General features: G+C 36.0%; 2 protein-coding genes across 2 annotated transcripts in view; one reads left to right on the top strand and one right to left on the bottom strand.

Moving 5' to 3' along the window:
• Positions 1-8,436, bottom strand: part of cux2b (cut-like homeobox 2b) — a 175,664-nt gene extending 167,228 nt beyond the window's left edge. The window contains exon 1 of the mRNA XM_016463833.1: positions 8,303-8,436. Within this exon, the coding sequence (XP_016319319.1) occupies positions 8,303-8,365 (63 nt within the window). The 5' untranslated portion in view covers positions 8,366-8,436. The remainder of the gene's footprint in view (positions 1-8,302) is intronic.
• A 4,664-nt stretch (positions 8,437-13,100) lies between these two features.
• Positions 13,101-14,118, top strand: part of LOC107670978 (myosin regulatory light chain 2, ventricular/cardiac muscle isoform-like) — an 8,883-nt gene continuing 7,865 nt past the window's right edge. The window contains exon 1 of the mRNA XM_016463793.1: positions 13,101-13,144. Coding sequence (XP_016319279.1) covers positions 13,142-13,144 — 3 coding nt within the window. The 5' untranslated portion in view covers positions 13,101-13,141. The remainder of the gene's footprint in view (positions 13,145-14,118) is intronic.

The following is a 14,118-nucleotide window of genomic DNA, read 5'->3' on the forward strand; positions in this document are numbered from 1 at the left end:
GAGTGGGATTAAGAAAACAGCCGAATCCCAGACATTTTGGGCAATTAAGAAATCCCGGCCGGACGCATTTTTGTAGGTCCAAAAAGAGGACATGTCCGGGGAAAAGAGGACGTATGGTCACCCTAATTTATAATCTATTGCTAATCGATGTATTCTTTTTAAAGTAGCATATGGAACATATTTTCTGCCTCATTCTGTGACAAGAAGCCTCATCAGATCACAAAAGGAAGCATTTGACTGGTGTTGTGGGGTAAAAAGGTTATAATGTTCTCTTTTGTTGGACAACAGGTTTAGAAACGTGAATACAAGGGAGGTTTAGCTTTAGGCATTTTAATTTAAGCATGTTTAGCTTAGTAAACGGAAGGCTACCTGCTGCCATCAGAGCAAGTGTAATTACTGCATTCACGAGCTCCTCAAATGCTCTCATTTCCAGAGTTGTGCTTTTAAGTCGGAATGTGAAAACAACATGGACACTCGCGTTACTACAAAGATTTGCTGGATTTGTATTATTAGAGCTTTCCGACTTGAGTTCACGTGCATTTTCTCAGTCGGGAAATTATTTTTCACGTGCGGTGCCGGTGATGATTTTTCTTACGTCCGTTTCGGAGGACCAGAGGACAAATATTTAAATCGATCGCTCAGGCATGGCACCGAAACGAGGCACCGAAATCTGCGTTCTGATTCGGTTCTTGTACATACCGGTTACATAGGTACCGGTGCCATATTGGTACCGGGTTTCGGTACCCAACCCTACTAAAGAACCAATCAAACATTCATAAATCAGTCCAGAACTTTTAATGTACTTAGCAGATCTACTAACAATGGTGAAGAGTGACTCTAAAGAGTTTGATGCATCATCAGTGTGGATTATTTTTGCGCCTAGACTCCAAACTGTGGACAAAATGTCACAAAAATGACTAAACAATTGCATCATTATGAAGCACAATTGAGCTGGTTCTCATTTAAATATTGAATCAAACATTCACAAATCAGTCCTGAATGTACAACATAAATAATACTACTTGTGTAAACACTAGCAGATCTCCTAACAACGGTGAAGAGTAACTTTAAAGAAATTGATGCATCTTACAACAAGCAATTCTATTATTTAATTCACGTGTACAGTATCTATTAAGCCATCATATTTGATTGTCATGCATTAGCGCAGCATAAACTGTCTGTAGTTCTGTTGTGCTACCGGTTAGTAAACGTTGCTGAGGTTTCCTCTCAACAACAGCGTTTTATCCCTGCAAATCCGAGCGCCTTGCAGAATTTCTCTAAACCATTTCCAGATCCAGCGCATTTGACAGCAACAATAACAGCAATAAACACAGATCCCCCTCCACCGTGAATGAATTCGGAGTTGAAATGAGTCTTTTTCACGGCCAATTTGAGCTGGTTGGGGAAAAGCTCTGAGCAAACTACAGCACAAAGAGGCCACACATGCACAGAGGAGTGATAGCACTGTTTGACGATATTACAGTCACGTTTTGAGGTGTAAAGATGACATGCAAACACCTGAGTCATGCAAAACGTGGTCTCTGAGAAACTGCAAAAACAACCAAAAGACTGACAGTACACTACAGCCTAAGACTTAAAGACTTAAATGAAGCGCGTTTTTTGCACCACAATGGACACTTTTCACATTTCCAGGGTTCACATAAGCACCAAGTCATCAAAGTTGAGTAAATTTCTATAACAGTGAACGGAAAGTACAACAAATATAATGTTGGCTCCAATAGCAAACTATATAGCACTAACATACAATAATAGCATTTCTTTGATTTTCTAAAAGAGAAAGTGTTGAGTTGCATTAGAAACACTCATGCAGCAGCGTAATTTAATGCAAAGGCAATATAACACAAAATATGTTGCACATTTTAAATGCACATCAACTTTAAAGATGAAAAAATAAGTTTGTTATAGGTTTAAAATGTCAAAAACTGCTAAAACATATCATAACAGTCATGGTTTCTAAACGGGTTTCCTAAACACATCTGCCATTGAACATGTCATGACATGATCTATTTTTCATAAAAAAAAATAAAAAAAAACAGAGATAAGCTGAGTTCTACAGCCTACGAATGTTTCTTAAGTTGAAAAATTATTTACGCAAGTACATGAATGCAAACTCGGGTAGCTTGATTTCATGCTTTGCTGCATTAAGAATTAAGTAAAATACGCATTGCATGTGCAACATTACAGCATGAGCATGAAGTTTTTTTTGTTTGTTTTTTGCCAAGGCAACCTTTCTCATTTTTCGTTTAGTTTAAGTACTAAAATAACTAAACCTAATAAACAAAAATATATATTTAAAAAATGATAAAAATGACAAAACAACATAAAATCACTGAAACTTTCATTAAAATTAAAGTGAAAACATTTTCACATTTTTTGAAAACTAATTCAAACTATTAACAAAAAGCTATAGTATATCAATGATACTAAAATAGCACTGGTTTATAGCGAGCTACCTGAAAAACAGCATTTGTTTTAATGTCACATTTGAGGCAAGCTCGATGCACGTTAAAAAGATGGTTTACTCATAAACATTTAAAATTGTCATTTAATTACTCTGCTAAACTATCACTTAAAAAACGGCAGGACTGCACACTTGAAATGCATTGGAGAAGCATTTTGTGTGCATTCGAATAGTTGTAGTCTCTGCACATTAAACTGGGACAGGAAAACGTTTTTAAACATCAAAAAATGACAGGAAAGACGAGCTAGAATGCAAATATACAAAAATAAACAGCCTCATAGTTTGATTTATGTGCTGTAATATAAAAATGTAAAAGCACCAACTGCATATTTCATCAGCTTTCATATTGGTCACCAATGCTCTGCACACTCTGGGACAAAAGAAGACAGTCTGTTTGCACAGGGATCTTGTTAGCCTGCTCCCTATTGGTCAGATCTGTCCTAAAAGAGACTAGCGGGACCTTTTGGCCTGTCCTTTCCACGAGCGCCCACGGAAATGCCATCTGGCTGGTGTGAATTATTACCACGGCAACGGCCATGTGACCTGAAACCAGGGGAAACCAAGGTCACCAAAACCTGTAGCCCGTCTATTTCTATCTCTTTTATGAGGTTAGAAGAACTCGGCGTCCGTTCTTACGAGGACGTGTCCTATCGCTTAGGAAACAGATTAAATGAGGAACATCATTTGGTGTCGTTCTCATCTTCACTTCACAAGTCTCAAACAAGGTCATTATCATTTACACAAGATACTAGCAGCGTCTAATTATTTTCTAAGAAGTTAACAGAAATAAATTGAGAGCTGGCAAATAATTAATAAATATTTAAAAAGGTTTATTTACAAAAGTTTTGTAAAAAACATTGTTTTGTTTTTTAATGTAGTATTTAATAATTTTAATAAAATATTGTGTGTGTGTGTGTGTGTGTGTGTATATAAATATCTTTATATATTTATTATGTTTTTTTATTTTTATCTAGATTTTGTTTCTCTATATAAACACTTATAACAAAAATATTTTTTAAAGTATTAATAATTATATATATCATTATGGTTATTACTAGAATTATTACATTTACTACTATTTTGATATTTTAGAAACTATAATAAAAATATTAAAATATATTAAAAAAACAACTATAACAAAAACTATAACAACCCTATTTCCAAAACCGTTTCAGTAACATAATAAGGTTCCATTTGTAAAAATGAGTTGACTACATTAGTTAACAAACTAACAATGAAAAATACATCTAAAGCATTTGATAATCTTAGTTAATGTTGATTCCAACATTTAAAATGAAAACTTATATCTATTAATGTTATTTAACGGACCTGAGCTAAAATGAACTAACAACGAACAGTTGTATTTTTATTAACTAATGTTAACAAAGATTAATAAACACATGTATTGCTCATTGGTAATGTTAGTTAATGCATTAAATATACTGTAGGTAACAAATGAAAACTTATTGTAAAGTGTTACCACAATTTCTCATATTACCACATGCATGATGCTCATTTTTCCATTTAAACCCTTATCGCTACGCCTCATTTCAAGACAGGAGGACGTCAAATATTCCCTCTCATGAAGAATTCCCAATGAGACCGCAACACAAGGCTTGTTCATGAGGGAATATCACTGAAACACCTCTGAGGATTAACAGCAATACAGGAACTGCTGTATGAAATGATGTAATTTGAGAGCAACCAAAGCGACAGCCATAAGCCACAGACCCCAGCGAAAACATCATCTGACACGGCCAGATGCTCCGCTACAGACCAACACAGACAAAGAGGGTCATAAATCAACTGTCAGCCGCAGACCCCCCCCCCTCTCCTGAACTTGTTCGTCCGCTGGTCAATACAAGCAGTTGCGCTCCGTTCAGGGGGGTCTGGGGTAAAAACCATCTTCCGGGAAAAAGCGTTTGAACTCGAACCTTTAATACACCTGAAGTTTTAGACACATTAAAGGTGCTGCAGCAGATGTGCTGAATATTTTCCATCTTTTCTTTTTTACCCATCTCAATATATAGATCTTGCAGGAGTCCAAGTTCAAGAGTGGGGGAGGGGCCCTCGAGGGACGCTGTGGACACGACGTCCCGCAGGGGCCACACGGGAGAATAGCAAAGACCGTCACAGCATGCAATAAACGGCGTCGGACTAGATTCAGAAATGAGTTAACAGCGATGTCTCCTGAATATTTAAAAAGTTAACATGTCCAAAATGTGCATGCGCACCAGATAACAACAAACTTAACTCTAACGACTACATACTTAATGAAAGCTGCTCTTAATTTCATATTTATAGCTTTGCTTCTGTTCATACTCTGTTGTAACATGAGGGAAAACAAATTTCAGTGGATGAACAGCTTCATAAGTAACATCTATGCACATTTCATGCCTAACTTGTGGTCTTGCAATTCATTAATCAATGCATTTTTAATCATCAGTGCAAAATGCATCCATAGGGAATGGGGAGAAATGGCTAACGCACCTGTTAAATGAAGCCTCAAATATATAAAGAGTTAACACGTCCAAAATATGCATGCACATCAGATAACAACTCTCAAGACTACAGACTTAATGTGAGCTGACAGTGCTTCTTCTGAATTTCATAGTTTTTCCTCTGCTGTAACCTGAAGAAGAACTTTTAGGCGGATGTTTTGTGAGAAGACAGCTTCATATGCATCTATGTGCATTTTATGACATTAATCAATGCATTTTGAAGAGTTTTAAACTAATCGGTGCAATCTGAAAAACAGAAGATACCCATGTGAAATGGGAAAAATGGCTAATGCAACTCATAAACGACACATACTTTCTCAAAAAAAAAAAGAAATTTCATTCATGTTTAAAAGTTAACATGTCCAAAACATGCATGTGCAGCAGATAACAACAAACCTAGCAACTCTCAAGACTACAGACTTAATGTGAGCTGACACTGCTTCCACTGAATTCATATTTATAGCTTTTCTTCTGTTGTAACATGAGGAAGAATAACTTTCAGGTGTGTATTTTGTGAGCAAATAGCTCCGTAAATAACATCTATGTGCATTTTATGATTTGCAACCCAATGCATATTTAGTTTTAAAACATAATCAGCGCAATCTGCAAAATGCAAAAGAACCATATGGAATAGGAAAAAATGGCTAATGCAACTGTTAAATGACAATAAAATTGAAGTATGCATGCGCACCAGATAACAACAAACTTACAAAACAACAAACAAAAATAATATTTCCTCTGAATTTCATATTTATAGCTTTGCTTTTGTTCATACTCTGTTGCAACATGAGGCAAAATAACTTGCAGTTGGATGTTTTGTGAGCAAACAGCTTCACCTGACTTGAAACCAATTAATCAACACATTTTTAAGCGTTTTAAACACAATCAATGCAATCTGCAAAATGCATCCATATGGAATGGGACAAATGACTAATGCAACTCTTATACGGCACATATTTACACATAAAACTGCATAAACGGTGTACATTAGGATTGTGTAAACATTTTTGCTTTCTCACATGCATTAGGTCTCAATAAATAGCTTCTACAAACTAAAATCATGTACTGGATGTGGAATTGGCCACAAAAGGTTCAATAACACAATATTCTTTAGCTTCCACCCACATGCGAGTGCGTTTTGAGATGAAAGATGCTGTGGAAGCATTCGGCGGCTGCATTCACGTCGCATTAAATAAGACTTGAACTGTCACAGACTGCAGGTGAGCACATCAATAACCTGAACCAGGTGTGACCTAGACTAACTCCAGAAACAAAGAAAAACTCTGATGTGCAAGTGTGTGTGATTCATATATCGAGCCCAGCGGATTCATGGGAAATAACACAGCACTGTGCACTCACCACTGGTGCGGCTTTTCATGATGACAGATGGATTTTGACTGTTTAACTCAAAGCTGATTAAACAACGTCAATGAAAAGAGCTGTCATTTAACAACTTGCTCAGTATTTAAAACAAAAAGATCAACTGATTCACAAAACCTCTTTGTCCTGTCCTGTGAGGGACGTGACTCTTCCCCATACAAATGTTCAATATTCAGATTAGCAATCGATCGATGTGTTTGTCAATGACTTATTCTTACACTTTAACGTTTAATCTCCTCAGTCTGGTTACTCTTATGAAGAGCGTTTTGATTTATCATCCTAGCAGAAATATTCAGAGCACAGTCCCGACAATAACCATCTGATATTTGTCCAGATGAGCTCTCCATGAAAACATGTTTGCTCTCCCTGTCCATGAACAGGTTCAGGGTTTGGATAACCTCAGTATGGATGTTGCCGTCTGTCTGTATTCAGAACAAACCAAAAACATGAGAGAGACCCTCCAACAACAGCATACGCAAGGAGCTCTTCTTTGGAAAGGCTTGAATAACAATCGGCCACACACACACACACACACACACTCTGTGCCCTTGCGCTGGCCGAGGCTGATTTACAAACATTAGCAGGGAATGCAATTACACAGTCCGAGAAGCGCGAACAGTCAGCGAGTGTTCTGGGTCTGACGCGTCGCAAGCGGTGTGGATGGAGCGTACACACTGCGGTTGGAACGAAACCGGAGCGTGTGTTTAAATACGACAGGCTGATCCAGAGTAGCTATTGTGTCCAGCAACACTAGACATGAAAATACTAACAATAGCAAGGGGTCAATGATTTTTTTTTCATTTAAATATTCAAAAATATTTTCAGTATATATATATATATATATATATATATAACTGCTATAGAATAATAGAACACAAAAAAATATGTAAAAATGAAAAATTTTTACACCACCTGTTTAAAGTAATAACATTTATTTTAAAAATGTAGAATATGGTATTTCAAAAAAAAGTTTTTAAAAGCATCACCCATATGTTTAAAACTAGATTTTTCAAAGATTTCTTTCTTTTAACCATATTGGACATTCATTTTTGACATTGAACCTTACAGCCAAAGCAGTATAATACCCACACCGACACCATCAGCAAGGATAAATGTTGATCTTTAAACAGAGTCGGTCCTAAATTTACATCTTAATCGATGTCAAGCTATCGTATTTGAAAATAAAGCGCATTTTTTTTATTGTTAATGAATTACAATGTGCACAGCTTACCAAGACTACAGGCAAGGCATAACGTTAACACATGAGCATATTCAAGTAAATATGCATACATCAACCTGACATTTTATAACACGAATACTCACTACTCAGTTAAGCACTAGTAAGTTGTCGTAATAGATCAAGACGCTAATAATAAATACATCAACTTTCCAAATCAGAAACTCTGGCGGTGCCACGTTCATTACACTCCGCGTCATAATTACTGAAGCACACTAATAAAGTCAAAACGCGAGAGATGGATAAACATATTCAACATTAAAGGTCTAAAATACACGAGTTGTTAGCTTTATAAAGTCTGAGGTGAATCACAAACCGGCACTTTACAGAACGAGCCGTCACCGTTCCGTCTTTCTATTAGAATAAAACACATTAGGCTGATAAAAAGTTAAAGTCCACAACTCGGAAAGGCATTAAAAGTTTCCGTTTCCAGCAGAGCTCGCGACCGAAGCGTTAAAATAGCCTTAAAATGTGCTGTTAAAGCGCGTTAGTGCGCGCGAGGCTGCAGCCGCTGCTCTTACGCTCTCCTGATCAATGATTGAACCGAACAAAAGGCAGAAGAGGATCAATTACTAATAACTATCAATGCAACACCACCATCCCGTCCCTCTAAAGTCCCCAACAGAGAAAATGCATGAAATGCAAGGTGCATTATCGCCTATAGGATCGCGTCGTATAAAAAGGGTGAGAAATAAGACCAACCTGAAGCCGCCGGAGATCAAATTTCTTCCAATATTGAAACATCGATCCCACATCGGCGGCCATCTTGAGCACAATATTCAAGAGCGGCTACAATAAATATATGGGCTGGATTCCCCCCGTTAAACAGCGTTGACGATTACACTCCACATGGAAAAAAAATGTTAGGGAAATAACAGTTGTGGAGAACTAGACGGGACGCGCAGCGCGCCAGAGCCGGTGGATGCGATATGAACAGAATATAGATGCATATAGATGCATTAGTGCTGCTCCAGGGATTGCACTTGATTTTGGGTTTGGTAAAGTTATCAATACTGACGTAACGGGTTGATCAATAACGTCTGGGAAGTGGAAGGAGAACAACGAGCAACCAATGCGCATCGCCAGATGTTTGATGCGTAAAGCGGCGAAATCGTTACATATCATTAATGAGCCCCACATAATGAGATTTGCAACTTTAGGTCAATAATGCGTAATGCGTGCCATAAATGCAGCGACAGAGTCGCACGAATAGAATAAACAGTGAGTGGGTGAAAGCTTCTGTGTTTGAAGTGAAAAGAGTGAATGTGGATTTTGATGGTGTCCTTGAATATTGAAGTGCACGGAGATAAGCGTGATAAAATAGTGCTAATGCCTATTAAAACACTTATTGGGCTTTTATCAAAATATTTTAGCAGAAGATGTGAACGGTAACATCATAAACAAAACAAGTTAAACGTGCTAAAGCATACAATGCACGAAAAGTATAAGTTTAGTCCATGCACTTATAGTTAAATAAAGAGATGCGCGGCGCAGCAATGTGTGCATTTATAAAAAACACCAGGAATATTTCATAGTTATTTATCTACAACACTCAGAGGCTGTTAACGCGAGCAAATGCATAAGGTGTGTCTTTTTATATTGCAAAAGCTCTTTTGCTCTATGTCTGAAGACGGTTGAATAAAAAAAAAACAGTGCGTTCAAAGAAAAAAGCATAAATGTTATTATTGGGTTGATTGTGCGATCAATGCATGATTTGAAATTCTGAATGGACAGTTGTGTTTAAACGTTAACACGTGCTCCCTCTTGTGGAACAGGACGTTTCTACTGGACCGAGCTGAGTGGCCCTTATAATGAGGACTATATTCTGACATTAGTAGCTTTAAATATAACACACACTGTCCAAATGGCATCTCTATCATTATAATATTGGTGTAACATAAAGATGACCACACAGAGCCGAGATTCCCCTTAAAATAACACATCACACCATTGTGGCCTTTCCCTGTAAGGAAGTTTCATTATCACATTGTGCATAATGACTAGCTGCAGTTCTTTTTAGAAAAGCGTCGAAAATGGAAATTTGAACAGAGCCAACCATTTGGTAAACTATATTCAGGCGATTACAAAAAGTCTATGGATTTATTTTCATCTTTAGAAAAAACAGTTTGACTTGTGTATCCGAAATGCTCCGGATTACTGATATCAGTATAATAATGTCTTGAAATAAAAGCGTTTAAGAGGTTAAACTGCTCCGGTGGCTTGAGGACTGCGAGCAATTACTAAGTGAGCACATCTGTCATTCTCATCTTCGCTATTAAAACCAAACGCAAGTCTATTTTTAAGTAGAAATGTATTTGCAGTTTGTAAGCCACCTACGGGGAATATAAAAGGTGCTTATTAAAAGTTTCTGTTTTATTGCTTTTTATTTATTGCTTCAGGGGGGGAAAAAAACAGCATCGGTCTTATAAGAAAGGAATAATATATCTTGTTTTGATATGGCTCACTGTTAAATTTGAAATTTAAATCAGTTCTGATATACAAGCCTGATGCAGCAACACTTATTACTTTTGTTCAAATCTAAATATGCGGATATTTTCAGGGTGCAAAAACCAGTGGGAGATTTTTACGAACCTCTGTGGGCAGCAGTGCAAGCTGTGAGATTGTTTCTAAGGGTTTTGTAGAAAAATATCATGTAATATTTGAGACTTAAAAACAGCAATACTAATAATGTGGAACGAAAATGAATGCTAAACACAAAAAGAGGTGAAGCAGCCATTAGATCTCATCAGATGAGTGCGTGTGGATTGACGGCAGGAACGCAGTGGCCTAGATACACATGAATGTTTGACTACACTTGGCAGTATCATTCCAGGAATATTGACGAGAGCTGCTGAACTCTGATATATTGATTGACTCTGGAGTGCAAAAGGCCTTGAAACAGAAGCTTGTTGAGACTGCCACCAGGTGGCTGGAAAGGTTGAGCGTGAGAGTTTGCGTCTACTGAAACAAGTCAAAGTCAAGTCAAGTCAAAGTTTATTTATAAAGCACTTTTTTTTTAAAACAACAAGTGTTTATCAAAGTGCTGTACACACATAAAAGAATAAAATGTCAAAGATACATACAGTCAACAACACAAAAAAAAGACAATAAGACACCATAAAATAATCGAAGAAAGCAGCTCTCATGTAGTGTCAAATGCCAGACTATAAAAATTAGATTTTAGGCTAGATTTAAAAACAGCAAGTGTTTGAGCCTGTCTAATGTAGAGGGGCAAGCTATTCCAAAGCTTCGGGGCCGCCACTGCAAATGCTCGGTCACCCCTGCTCTTCAACTTTACCCGTGGAACAACTAAAAGCAAATGGTCAGCAGACCTAAGTGCTCTTAACGGAGCATACAGCTTAATCAGGTCGGACAGATACTTAGGTGCTAAACCATTAAGAGATTTAAAAACAAATATCAAAATCTTAAACTGAATCCTAAAATGGACAGGTAACCAGTGAAGATCACTATCACTATGAAGTGAACATTATTCTGCCAACTGCCCACTAAATGTCCTGGAACAGCACCAAAACCTTCATAGAAAACATTCTTCTATGTTGCTTTCACTAAAGCAATGCTGTTTGAGTTGTAATTGACCACATGATCATCTTTGGAAGGGTAAACTGTCTTTCCCGATGTCAACACAGCTTATCCATCATGACAAATTGCCACCAAAGGTGTAGTAGTATAATCTAATTTTAGTGCATACTGCAGGGTTTGAGTAAGAGAGGTCAAGCAGAGGTTGTGTTCCTCCCTTCTGATAACATCGACTGGACTAAACTATCCTTTCATGTTTTAAAGGCATTCGTGAAGACACTGTTTTAATATTAGTGGATTACACTCATTACATTACATTCTCTACACCAGAGTTATTATAACTTTCATAAAACTTTAATAAAGTTTTAATTAAGTTAAAACTGAAATAAATTTGAATAAAAACTATAGACATAAAAAATGAATAAAAATGACAAAAACACTAGTTATTATATTTAACTACTGTAAAACTAAAACCATTCAAATTACTTGAAATACTTGATATAAATGAAATAAAATATAAAAATACCTTCAATTTATTTTATTTTAGCTAGTTGCCAAAGCAACATTTCTTATTTTCATTTAGTTGAACTATGTAAATAACTAAAACTGAAATAAAAATTAATAAAACTAGTCATATTTGGAAAAAGTAATAATAAAAATGACCAAAAAAAAAGTACATTAAAAGTACTAAAACATTAAAATGAATTAAAAAGCATAAATAAAAAAAATAAATATAAAAACTAATTCAAAATATTAAATATAAATTTAAAAAAAGTATATATAAAATAGATAAAGGATACTAAACTGCTTAAAGGGATACTCCAGCCCAAAATGAAAATGTTGTCATTAATCACTTACCCCCATGTCGTTCCAAACCCGTAAAAGCTTCGTTCGTCTTCGGAACACAATTTAAGATATTTTGGATGAAAACCGGGAGGCTTGTGACTGTCCCATTGACTGCCAAGTAAATTACACTGTCAAGGTCCAGAAAAGTATGAAAAGCATCGTCAGAATAGTCCATCTGCCGTCGGTGGTTCAACCATAACGTTATGAAGCGACGAGAATACTTTTTGTACGTGAAGAAAACAAAAATAACGACTTTATTCAACAATTCGTCTGGCTGACACAGAAGAGCGTACGCTGCTTGCGGTCAGTGGATATTCTCCAAAATGGCGCTACAGTGATGCGGAGAGACACAGAGGAGACGAATTGTTGAATAAAGTCATTATTTTTGTTTTCTTCGCGTACAAAAAGTATTCTCGTCGCTTCATAAAATTCAGATTGAACCACTGATGGCAGATGGACTATTCTGACGATGTCTTTCATACTTTTCTGGACCTTGACAGTGTAATTTACTTGGCAGTCAATGGGACAGTCACAAGCCTCCCGGTTTTCATCCAAAATATCTTAAATTGTGTTCCGAAGACGAACGAAGCTTTTATGGGTTTGGAACGATATGGGGGTAAGTGATGAATGACAACATTTTCATTTTGGGCTGGAGTATCCCTTTAAAATACTAAAATAACACTGCAGGTTCCTCTGTGAACTCGAGGAGATACATCCACCACAAATGACCTAAAACGTTGAGACATCAAAAATGATGAATTATGGTGAAGCTAGTGACACTTACATGCCTAAATATCCAAAACCTGAGCATCTAACCCATTTGTTTCCAACTAAATATCACATAATGAACCTACAAAGACTGAGAAACAGCATTAATGGCGCTGTCAATCACACATTCTAGGTTTAGGAAAGTTCTAGCTGAATTCCAACAACTGTCATCTGTTCTGAGTTGAAGCCCTCTGGCTCCTGCATTAAACCCCTTTAATCAGGATTCTTATAATAACTTATGAAGTCGACAATTGGCTACCTGGTTAAGCGCATGAGGATGTATTTATAGACAGTCAGTGGTGGGGAATGGGGTTATATATATTAAAATCAGCATTTCCGTCCTGTTTGGAATCACTCGTGCCTTGTCTCCTGAATTCAAGAGTTACGATTATGGTGAGTTTGCTTTGTCATACATTTATTCATTCATTTACTCTGTCTTTGATTATCAGCAGACATTTAACTCAATATTCTCTTGATGCGTCCAAACGAAGATCTAAAAAAAAAGAGTTGATTTCTTTCTGTCTGTGTTTGAATCTGAAGTTTAAGTCTGCTTCATCAGAGCCACTTACATCTGACTCATCCGCCTCTGTTTTATTCATTTCACTTTCTACAAATAAATACATGAAAAGTAAACTGTTTCTGTTCTCAGAGATAGATATAAACATTTTCATTAGCCAAAAATCAAAAAAAGGAGACAGGTGACTCATCTATTTATCGTTTTATTAATGTTTCAACTGTTTCTCCTAGAGAGCAACGAGAGCAAATGAAGACTTTTCGCTCAAAATGTGTTTTTCTTTTTCTTCTTTTTTTTTTATATGAAAAAGACCCAAGTGACCTTTTAGTTATATGAAAAAGACCCAAGTGACCTTTTAGAAAAAAATCTTTCAACTGCTATCACATTGTGCTAATAAATTATATATAAATATATATATAAATTATATATATACAGTGTATATATATATATATATATATATATATATACACACAGTATATATAATTTATATATATATTTATATATAATTTATTAGCACAATGTGATAGCAGTTGAAAGATTTTTTTCTAAAAGGTCACTTGGGTCTTTTTCATATAAAAAAAAAAGAAGAAAAAGAAAAACACATTTTGAGCGAAAAGTCTTCATTTGCTTACAAAATATAAAATAAAAAGTTACTGGTAATTTTCTACCAGGACATTATCCATTAATTTTACAGACATTTATGCTAAATTTAAAACAGACAGACAGACAGACAGACAGATAGATAGATAGATAGATAGATAGATAGATAGATAGAAAGATAGATTTAAAGAAATAGTCAGATGATAGAAAGAAAGAAATATTCAGATGATAGATAGATAGATAGATAGATAGA

Source organism: Sinocyclocheilus anshuiensis, unplaced genomic scaffold, assembly GCF_001515605.1.
Source record: "Sinocyclocheilus anshuiensis isolate Anshui unplaced genomic scaffold, SAMN03320099.WGS_v1.1 scaffold332, whole genome shotgun sequence".
Taxonomy (NCBI): Eukaryota; Metazoa; Chordata; class Actinopteri; order Cypriniformes; family Cyprinidae; genus Sinocyclocheilus; species Sinocyclocheilus anshuiensis.